The following is a 12078-nucleotide window of genomic DNA, read 5'->3' on the forward strand; positions in this document are numbered from 1 at the left end:
AGTAATCATATGAAAATTGAAACAGCTCTTCCTAATCTTACTAAAAAAAAGAAATAGAAAAATCACCTAAAAGACAATAAGATCTATTTTTTCTAACAAATGATCAATTTCTTAGAGGATCAGAATGTTTGGGCCACATAAACTTATTTGTGAACACTTCTCTAGGTGAAACTTAGAAGGCAACATGTTAAGAATTCCATGTCAAAGGCAAATGATGTAGAACATGAGTCACGTAACAGAACTGCACTAGGAAGAATCTATCCTACTAAAGCCAGAAATTGCTTAAAATATATTTATTTAGTGTATATAATAATAAGAAAATATAAGAATAAATATCAAAATGTGAGTGGCTACTTCAGAGTGGCGAGAGCATGGGTGACTTCTATTTCATTATTTGTTCTTTGCTCTGTATTCTTGAGATGGAGTCTCGCTCTGTCGCCCAGGTTGGAGTACAGTGGCAGGATCTCGGCCCACTGCAACCTCTGCCTCCTGGTTTCAAGTGATTCTCCTGCCTCAGCCTCCCAAGTAGCTGGGGACTACAGGCATGCACCACCATGCCTAGCTAATGTTTGTACTTTTTGGTGGAGATGGAGTTTCACCATGTTGGCCAGGCTGGTCTCAAACTCCTGACCTCAAGTGATCCGCCTGCCTTGTCTTCCCAGAGTGTTACAGACATGAGCCACCACACTCGGCCTCTATATTCTTAATTCATTTCAGTTTTTCAGAGATTTTTTTTTGAGACAGAGTCTCACTGTCACCCAGGCCGGAGTGCAGTGGCATGATCTCGGCTCACTACAACCTCCACCTCCTGGATTCAAGCGATTTTCCCGCCTCAGCCTCCCGAGCAGCTAGGACTATAGGCGCACACCATCACACCTGGCTAATTTTTGTATTTTTAGTAGAGACAGGTTTTTTTTTGGGGGGGGGGTTAATACTTTTAATTACATGATTGTAATTATACAATTTCCACTCTTCGATATTTTGTATAAAACCAGTTACAACTCACAAGATTTTCAAATGAGACAGGATTTTACCAGGCTGGCCAGGCTGGTCTTGAACTCCTGACCTCGTGAGCTGCCCACCTTAGCCTCCCAAAGTGCTGGGATTACAGGCGTGAGCCACTGTGCCCAGTTTTTCAGAGTTTTAATCACAAATAACGATATTTTACATTATGACTCCATATATAACTGTATTCATACAACACTACTTACCCTGACTATATACAACATGAATTAGAACTTCCTAATCTATTCTGCTACATGTAAATTTTTTTATGATACATTAAATAGATTTCAACATCAAAAGTCTACTTTTCTTTTTCTTTTCTTTTTTTTTTGATAGGGTCTTGCTCTGTTGCCCAGGCTGGAGTATGGTGGCACAATCATGACTCACTGCAAAGTCTGCCTCCCAGGCTCAAGTTATCCTCCCACCTCAGGCTGAATAGCCAAGGCTATTGGTGCACACCACCATGCCCACCTACTTTTTGTATTTTTTTGGAGAGATGAGGTTTTGTCATGTTACCCAGGCTGGTCTTGAACTCTTGGGCTCAAGTGATCTGCCTGCCTCGGCCTCTCAAGGGATTAGAGGCATGAGCCACTGTGCCCAGCCAAAAGTCCATTTTCAATACACATTTATTTACACATTCTGTTCCATTAAGAATAGAAAGTTATTGAAAATATTTCAAGAAAATTACATCCTGATAAATAATACATTCTGGCTTTTTGAGGACATTTAGTTTTAAAAGTGACTCTTATTTTCTTCACCTTTTTTCCTATGTATCACTTTCTAGGGGATATAAAACAGGTAAATGCCTATTTCTAATTGTGTTCTTTTTCCATTTGTCTCTGGATATACAAGAAATTTTAAAATCTTTAAAATTTTTTATGTGGCCATTATTCACCAAACCAAGTAGGTAGGTGACCAAAACAGCTGAAGGAAAGAAAACATGTGGATATGCATTTGATCATAAATTTTAAGCAATATATGCCTGTATCTGTAAGTATACCTTTGTCAATAAAGATGAGCACAGGAAGACATATCTTTCTTTTGGGTCACAGCTTACACTTAATCTAGTATCTGAGTATACATAAATATGTATGGCAAATTAGTGAGAGGCACAGTCGAGGTAATTTGCATGCATTAATTTGTAAGGTGTGGGGCTGTGTGAAGGAAGACACTGAGTGTCTGCAGAAAAAGGAGAAGGTTTGGATATAAAAGTTTCAAATCTTGTTTTCCCAGTTCCCAGTTCCCAAGGACTCTTGGGATATAGAGAAATACTGAAGGGATTGCTTTTATAATATGAAACCATGAGGCATAAGCAGCCCTCCTTGAATAGCCAAGCAAAACCCAAGACAGCCAAGAACACCTTTCCTTTCTAAGCAGAACATAGGTTTTTGATCTTGCCTCTATATGGCACTCAGAGCAATCATTCTAACACACAAATCTAATCACATTTCTCCCCAAGCTTACAACTATTACATTTCTAATTATTTTACAGAAAAATCCAAATCTTTAATATGGCTAACAAGGATTTTCATGAGCTGGACTCTGCTTATTCTACCCACAACTCTTATTCTACCCACAATACTGTTAACAACCTACTCTTCAATCTTGTATCATCCATTCTGAACTTCTTTCAAAACTTTGAAAGGTAACATGCTTTCTTGCTCTTCCCTCTGTTTAGGGTACTCTTTACTTGATACTTACTTCCTCATCCATCAGGCCTAAGCTTAGATATTTCTGTCTCTGAGAAACCTTCCTAACTCCTCAAAAGCCAGGTTAGGAATCTCTGTGCATCTATAGAACTTTATACATATATAGTAATTATGAATGTTTATGAAAATTTATTAAATCTTCTCTCTACTCTATGGCAGTGACACTGTCTTATTCATTTGTCATATCCCTAGGTAAGATATGGTATTGGCAAATGGAAAGTTCTCAATAAAAATTTACTGGCAGGTATCCAACTGAGTGGTGACAATTTCCATACTCTGGAATCAATCTGCAGTTTGCTTTCACAATCCTTCTGTGGCAAGGACCTTCCTGAGGCATCATTTTAATACTATTTTCTCACACTTAGCAACTTAGGTCTTTCTTTTATCTCCTCATATCCAATTTCTAGCTAAGAAGAATTATTAAGAAACAGAGTAGTAATCACTATGAAATGTATGCTCAACTGTATTTGTATTCTTAAGAACTTAAATAAAAATGTTAAGATTTATCCACTTAAAATTCAACATGTTAAAAAATTATTTGCTGCACAGTAAAATTTGATTGACATTAGGTGTATCTTACACTTCTCCCAAAAAATGCCTTACAGAAACACAAACATGATTTCATTATTCACTACTAATGGAGGCTTGAAAGCATAAACCCCAAAGGAAATAATCTAATCAATCATCTGCTTTAAGAGCCCAGCTGGATTAATCACCAAGACACATGGGAAAACACTTGACGCCTAAAGGGTAGCAGTAACTATCCACCTAGAAAAAACTCTGGCCAAAATTCCATACATAGAGAAAAGTAAGAAATGTATTCCTGATTCAGAGACAACTTTTGGCTTCTGCCTGCCATTTTAGGGGATAAGTTCTCAAGTTCTATGTAGATCCTCATCTCTAAGGTGGAAAGGTCCCACATTCCGGGCCTTATGCTGGTGACACTTAGGCTTATGCTAGGTTCTAGCAAATGCAAAAACCAGACAAAGAAAAAAGCCTCATGGAGAGTTTAATACCCAGCCATTCTATTTCCATTAACCTATCCTTCAGAAACACAAGGGTGTGTACAAGTGTGTCAAGATATATGCAGAAAGACCTTGTTTAGCCCTGTATGTAACAGATTTTTTATAATACAAAAACTTAAATGTCTATCAATAGAGAAATGGTTAAATATAATGAATTCCTATTCTTACGAATTATTACATAGTCATACTAAAATAAAGCCAGGTATACTGACATGAAAAGATGTCCGTGACATCCTGTTGAATTAAAAAAAAATAAGGCAAAGAATATCACATAGCATGGCTCTACTTTGATTTAAGAAAGGGAAAAGAAAAGAAAGTAATGAAGGAAAGGGAGAAAAAAAGAAAGGAAAAAACTTTAGGCTTACAGGTACAAGCACACGTTTGTGTACACAGAAAAAAGTTTGGAAGACAGAACAATAATCTGTTAATCTAAACAAATGTTGGCCTCTAGGAGGGTATTTTCACTTTTCTTACTTGACATACTTCTGCACTATTCAAAATTATCTTTTAACAATGCATACATATTACTTTTTTAAATTAAAAAGAAAGTATAAAGATTAAAATTAAACTCTTGTTTAAATACAAGTTTTTAAAGAAAACAACTGATTTCAACTCAGGTAAAATGTCAGTTCCAAAATTACTCATCCATATTTCACATTCCCTAAATAAAAATTCATTCATTAAAATCTAAACATTTTTGACATTTCAAAAAGAAATGTAAAGATACATACAAAGTTGTGTGTTGTAAGTGGAACATTCTCCAACACTTCCACATGCAATTCTTCTCCAGTAAGCCAGGAAATATCAGTGTCCCAGCCAATTGGTTTCTTCTCTCTGAAAAATGTAGACACAAGCCTTTCTTGGTTATTACACCTAAAAATATTCATATACCTCATGCTGAAGATATGAAAATTGGTTATCGAGGGGCTAGTAACAGTGAGGGAGGTTTGGCTCCCTAATATTCCATCGTTAGAAATTTAAATGGCAATAAATTAATTTTAAGTTTACCCCAAATAAATGTATCACTCTTGGACAAACAGCAGGGTAAAGAGATGTACTCTTTTCTTCAAGTCAGCTCCAGAAAAGACCTACAACAGCAGAAAATGGATTGTTCCTGGGGTCCAAAAAAAAAAAAAAAAAAAAAAAAAAAAAAAAATCACAGGTACGGACTTATCTATCCATTCAAGGAAAAAGAGTACTCAAGGGACAGGGACAACATGCCCCCAAAATAATTTTTTTTTTTTTAAAGAGGATTCAAAACGTGAGGGTCTTGGAACAATGTTAGACACTTTCTGAAAGAAAAGTAGGTCAATATAAAATGTTAATTTTGATATACCTTTTGTGAAACTATGAGTTTGTATTAAAAATGGGAGGGGGGTAAGAGTCTATTATCCAAATAAATCACACTCTGAATGGTTCAAAAATTGTAAGAATCTCAAATTCCAAATAAAATCATTTGATCAAAGTAACAAACACTACAGTCATATACAATTATTTAACTCCTCATATGGCCTACAGTATTTCTTCAGGCTAACTTAGTATTAATTTAATACTTTTTCCTAAAGTACACTTTCAATTCCCTAGGTTTTGGTAAAGATCCTAAGAAAACTTCAAAGTTTAATGTGTGATTTTCTTTTTAAACAAAATTTCACGTCACATACAAACCATACCCATCCTGAATTCTGTAAACAGCACAGCACTCTGGGATTAGACCTCTCATCATCAGTGCTTTCTTTAGACTGTCTCGGACTGTAACTCCACACCTTGCAGGTACCTATGGTATCATAAATATATTGATAAGAGGTAAAAGGAGCAAATTACATTTTTTCATATCATTAAAAAAATTTAGTAATTCATCTTTAAAAAGTCAAATGGGTTACTAGGTCAGATACAACACCATTTCTACAGCTAACTTAATACTAAAGGGAAATTATAACCCAAATATTTGTTATTATTCACCAACTTAAAGCAAAGTTAATTTTCTATTTTATTAAAATTATGAAATACTTTAAACATATAAAAAGAAGAAGTAACAGTATCTGCTACAACAACCCACCAACGCAGTATATCCATCACTGAGCAATAATAGATGTCAATATTAAAAGCAAAATCAATTTTGATCCAATACTGTTCAAAGCTGAAAACTGTATAACCCTTCAATCACACTGACTGTCCTTAAGAGACCTCTTACTGGCCCTAAACATAGCAGGAAGAAAAAAACCTGTCTTAACATGTATACTTGATATTTGTTGTTTGGTGCCCCTGTTTCCTCTGGGAATATTCCCTTCTCTAGAAATCCACATGGTACTAGAAAAGCTATCAAGGGTCACTACTTTTATGTCACTACAGATGACAGAAGCTGGCTAATCAGTTTCCCATACCCCTGGCAAGAGCAACTGGTCCAGGGCTATATATATGACCCAAACAGTACCTGAGTTCTTCCCTAAATTGACACATGGACACTGACAGAGAAAAGTCCTTGTTTCTACTGTAGTTCTGTAGATTTGCAGAAGATACAAATCTAGAGCCCTCAATGGCCATATTCTCCACCACACTGAGAAAATCTGTTATAGAATGAAGCTAACATATGAAGCAGCAAAGATGACATGGGAAGAGAGAGACAGAGAAGGAGGGAAAGGGAAAGGGGAAAAAAAAGTAATCTCTCTGTATATTTAAAGTTATCCCTATCTCTAGCCTTTTCCTTGCCTCATCCCCCACAGGCAAATCTGAGTTACTTGGAACTGAAAGTGTAGACTACAGTGAGGCAGTGTGAATACAGAGGACACAGTTTTTATTGGGAGGTGTAAGAAGAAGGGGAAATGTTAGTTTGTAACAATAAGTTCCATTCATTTAAATTGAGGTGCTTAGCAAACCAAAAGTTTCCAAAGAAATTGGGAATATTTATGCTAGAGGGGAAAAAAAGGGGGTAAAGGTAAATATAAGACAGCTGAATTCAAATAATATATTGAAGGGGGAAGAGTCCAGAAAGCCTAATTAGGATCTATGACCAGAAATAACAGGACGCAGAGGGTAGTGCAATATAACCATTAAAACTATCCAGGTTGGGTGCAGTGGCTAACACCTGTAATCCCAACACTTTGGGAGGCCAAGGTGGGTGGATCATTTGAGGTCAGGAGTTCGAGACCAGCTTAGCCAACATGGTGAAACCCCATCTCTACTAAAAAACACAAGAAGTAGCCGGGCAGAGCGGCGGGCGCCTATAATCCCAGCTACTCAGGTGGCTGAGGCACGATAATCACTTGAACCCAGAAGGCAGAGGTTGCGGCAAGCCAAAATCGTACCACTGCATTCCAGCCTGGGTGACAGAGCGAGATACTGCCACAAACAAACAAAGAAAAACCCTGAACTTTTACCTACCCAGCAAGGTAAAAGTTTGTCATGAGAGACTGGGCTCATCACTGGAAGTATTAAAGAGACTGGATGGTACAGTTGATCCTCATTACTTGTGGAGTCCATACTTGAAATCTCTCTACTTGCTAAAATTTATTTGTAACTCTAAAGTCAATACTCTCAGTGCTTTCATAGACATGCGCAGAGCAATGAGATATTTGAGTCGCCTAACGCATGCACCTCTCCAACTGAGGTTGAACAGTGAAGCTTTCTCTTGCCTTCTTGTTTCAATTTTCATACTATAAACAAGTATCCTGGGCAGAGCCTATTTGGTGCCACTTTTTTCTCACTTTTGTGCTTTTTGTTGATGATTCTACTGTTTAAAATAATCCCTAAGCATAGTGCTCACGTGCTGTTTAGGGCTGGTAAGCATAAGAAGGCTATAATGTCCCTGGCAGAGTAAGTACATGTGTTAGGCCAGCTTCCTTCAGGCATGAGTTGTAGTAATGTCAGCCGTGAGTTCAATGTTAATGAATCAACAATATGTCTTTAAACAGAAACACACACAAAACAAGGTTACGTATCGACTGATTGATGAAAATGTGACTAGAGGCTGGTAGGAACCTAACTGTATTTTAAATGTGAGGGATCTGGGGTCTGATCAAGGAAAAAGATATGACCACGAGGTGGCAGTAGCATGCATAGCTTTATTGGGTGACACTGACAGATCTGCAGGCAGAGGATGTCCTTAAAGCATACTGTCCAGAGGCTAAGGCAGAGTGGCCACTACCCAAACAGGACTGGCCAGAAGCTGAGGTGGAGTGGCTATCACCCAGAAGAGGAGGGCTAGGGAACTCTCAGGGGAGAGGGGAGTAGGAGAGGGAGCTTATATGTCTAGCTGACAATGTTAGACAACCCAGCAAGGAGTCTATGTATCAAAGAGCTCCAAAGGGCAACAGCAGCTTGGAATCTTTATAGCCTTGGGATTTGATCTTATTTATACCTAATAGATGTTGAGTACAAAGCAGTTTTGTGGGGACTGCAAAGTAGGCAGGCTCTCAGTGGCTAAAAATCTGCTTATCAGGATTATGTTTAAAACAATTTAGATGTACAAAAAATTTAGTTTGGTGCAAGCACACTTTTAAGCCAATAGGTCTCAACCTGTTGTAATGGAAGAAACAACCTAGAGGCCAATATATAGAGGGGTTTTTGGCTTATTTAAATAATAATAATCCTTGTACTTCCCCTAGGAGCAAGGTTCAGTGTTCACTAATTGTTTGTAGTGAATTTATAGACCATAACTACTACGAACAATGAGAACTGGTTGTAACCTTTCAGAAATAATAAACTTAAGCGAAAGCTCACTTTTCCCTGTGCCATTCATCTTCTGCCTATACTAATGCCAAAATTTCCTGACTGGTGACCGATCTTTAGTTTTAAACCACATCCAATGTATCCTATCCTATGTTACCATAGAAATCTTTCTAAAGAAGGCATTCTTTTTTTCTTTTTTATCTTTGTTTTTAATTTTTTACTTTTAAGAAGGTATTCTTAACTTTTGGGCATGCATGTGCATGCACACCTGTGTGTGTGTGTGTGTGTGTGTGTGTGTGTGTGTGTGGGTGGGGGGGGAGAGAGAGAAAGACTTCTGAGAATCTAATGAAAGCCTCAAATGTGCTCTCTGAAACAAAATTTCATAGGGTTTGTGGAATCTGAAGCCCACGCTGAGTTCACTGAACTCAGCATTTAACCCATTCTAAAATATAATCTTAAATTTCACTAGTTTGCTTAAAATTTTCCCATTATTTGTAAGATAAAATTCCAATTCCATAATGTGTCATAAAAGGCCACCAATGACTTGGAGCTATCTATCCTTCAGCCTCTTTGGTAATTTCCCTTAGGCACTCCAGTAATGCACTTCAAATATGGCTATGCTCCCTCATGCTTCTCTACATATGCTGATCCTAAGTTGCATATATATTTCATCAACAGGCAGAAATTTGGTTTTCTGCTCTATTACCAAGGCAAGCCATCTATCAGTCCTTCTTAATTCCACTTTTGTAGGCTGAATTTTTATACTATTTGTTCTTTCATGATAGTACCTGTGCAACAGATGAAGAAATCAATGGAACAAAACAGAAAGACCAAAATAGACCCTAACACATAAAGAAAGTGCCAATAAGATAAAGACAACATCTGAAATGGGGTAAAGATGAACTTTTAAATAACTGATGCTGGGACAACTGGAACTAATCTAGAAAAAAAGGTTCATCCATACTTCATATTGTGTACCAGAATAAACTACAAATGGATCAAATATTTAAATGCTGGAAGGAAGAAAGGGAAGGAGAGTGAAACAAACCATAAAAGAACTAGAAGAAAGCATGGCACCTTCAAATCTTCAAATGAAAAAGGCTTTTATAACTCTGATGCAAAATCTACAAGTCATAAAGGAAAAAAATATTATATTCACCTACATAAAGCTAAAAAAAACTTTTGGATGGCAAAACAAACACATTAAAAGTGAAGTAAAAAGACAGTACAAATGGTGAAAAATATATTTGCAACTCATTTAGCAGATGTGTTAGCTTCCTGATACACAAAGAGCTCCTGAAAAATTGAGATGAAGACCAATAACCCAAGACAAAAAGGGAAAAATATATGAGACAGGTCCCAGAAACAGAAGTAGAAATGGCCTTCACACATATGAAAACATGTTCAGTCTCACTCAGAGGAAAGCAAACCCAAACTAGTGAAGTTATTTTTCATTTATCAGATTGGCAAAAATCCAAAAAAAATTGATAACATATTCTACTGGTATGAAGCTATAGATAAACAGACATCTCATAATTAAGCAAGATCCATGAAGCGAAATTTGTATCTATCAAAGTCACAAATGCAAATTTCTCTTTGACCTAGTCAAGCATACTTCTGGGAATCTATCTCACAGATATGCCTGCAATACATAAGAATAATGTATGTGCAACATTATTCACTACAGTACTGATTGTATATCAAAAGTCTAGAAAGAACCCAAATGCCCATACACACATCACTGGTTAAATACACTATAGTACATCTATACAATGGAACTGTAGTTGTATATATATAAAAAATTATGTATGGAAACAAAATTTCCAGAATGGCCTACATAAACGTTAAAAACAAAATACAGAATGATATATACAGTATTATGTATCTTATGTATGAAGAGTGGGGAAATAAATGTATTCGTACTTATGTCTATATTTTAAAAACCATGAAAATCCACACACGTGTGTACACACATGCACATGCATGCGGACGCATACACACACACACACACACACACACACACCCTCCTTAAAAAAGAGTTACCTAAAAGGTGCAGAGAAAATTGGATGTATATTTAGGCCAGGGTGAAAACAAGATTTCTTTATGCAAATACCATATGAAAGTATAACCTGGGTAAAGGGAGGGAGGTTGTCTCCTACTTTAAGGCTAGGAAAACTAAAAAGAGGTATTTTTGTAATAAACTAGGTTTATGCCTTTCCTCCAAATTCCAAAATTAAATATCTTCGATTAGCTTGTCAGAGCAATAATTTTTCTCTTAAAAAAATAAAAAAGCATCCTATCTTAAAAAGGAGCCAGAGTCAATGGAACCATGTGAATATTTGCCAAGGAAACTTTAGACCAAAACAAAATGTATGAGTCCAAACTTTCACATGTCAATTTTTAAAGTGAACTGAAATTATCTTTTGTTAATGAGCTCACGATGATTCATATACTACTCTACTTTTATGTATGTTTAAAATTTTCCATAGTTGGCCGGACATGGTGGCTCATGCCTGTAATCCCAGCATTTTGGGAGGCCGAGGCAGGCAGATCACCTGAGGTCTGGAGTTCAAGACCAGCCTGGCCAACATGGTGAAACCCCATCTCTATTAAAAACACAAAGATTAGCCAGGCATGGTGGCAGGCTCCTGTCATCCTGGCTACTAGGGAGGCTGAGGCAGGAGAATCACTTGAACTTAGGAGGCGGAGGTTGTAGTGAGCCAAGACTGTGCCACTGCACTCCAGCCTGGGTGACAGAGTGAGACTCCATCTCAAAAAATATATATATATAAAATGCATATAATTTATACTTTATATATAATGTATATAATTTATATATAACATATAATTTATATATAACATATAATTTATAATATATAACATATAATTTATATATAACATATATAATTTCTATATAATATATATAATTTCTATATAATATATACCATATATAATTTCTATATAATATATACCATATATAATTTCTATATAATATATACCATATATACTTTATGTATTATACCATATATACTTTATGTATTATACATACCATATATACTTTATGTATTATACATACCATATATACTTTATGTATTATACATACCATATATAATTTATGTATTATACATACCATATATAATTTATGTATTATACATACCATATATAATTTATGTATTATACATACCATATATACTTTATGTATTATACATACCATATATACTTTATGTATTATACATACCATATATACTTTATGTATTATACATACCATATATACTTTATGTATTATACATACCATATATACTTTATGTATTATACATACCATATATACTTTATGTATTATACATACCATATATACTTTATGTATTATACATACCATATATACTTTATGTATTATACATACCATATATAATTTATGTATTATACATACCATATATAATTTATGTATTATACATACCATATATAATTTATGTATTATACATACCATATATAATTTATGTATTATACATACCATATATAATTTATGTATTATACATACCATATATAATTTATGTATTATACATACCATATATAATTTATGTATTATACATACCATATATAATTTATGTATTATACATACCATATATAATTTATGTATTATACATACCATATATAATTTATGTATTATACATACCATA

At 35.3% G+C, this 12078-nt stretch overlaps 1 protein-coding gene across 5 annotated transcripts in view; it reads right to left on the bottom strand.

Annotated features, from left to right (window-relative positions):
* BRAF (B-Raf proto-oncogene, serine/threonine kinase) overlaps positions 1-12078 on the bottom strand; it is a 197973-nt gene that overhangs the window by 76876 nt on the left and 109019 nt on the right. For all 5 annotated transcript variants that reach the window (XR_010158687.1, XM_009454360.5, XM_016945457.4 and 2 more), the window contains exons 4-5: positions 5410-5513; positions 4471-4573 (exon numbers count right to left, since the gene is read on the bottom strand). Coding sequence is in view for 4 of the 5 variants with exons in the window: in XM_009454360.5 (XP_009452635.3) it covers positions 4471-4573; positions 5410-5513 (207 nt within the window). In the remaining variant the exon portion in view is untranslated. The remainder of the gene's footprint in view (positions 1-4470; positions 4574-5409; positions 5514-12078) is intronic.

Source organism: Pan troglodytes, chromosome 6 (assembly GCF_028858775.2).
Source record: "Pan troglodytes isolate AG18354 chromosome 6, NHGRI_mPanTro3-v2.0_pri, whole genome shotgun sequence".
NCBI classification, from domain to species: Eukaryota; Metazoa; Chordata; class Mammalia; order Primates; family Hominidae; genus Pan; species Pan troglodytes.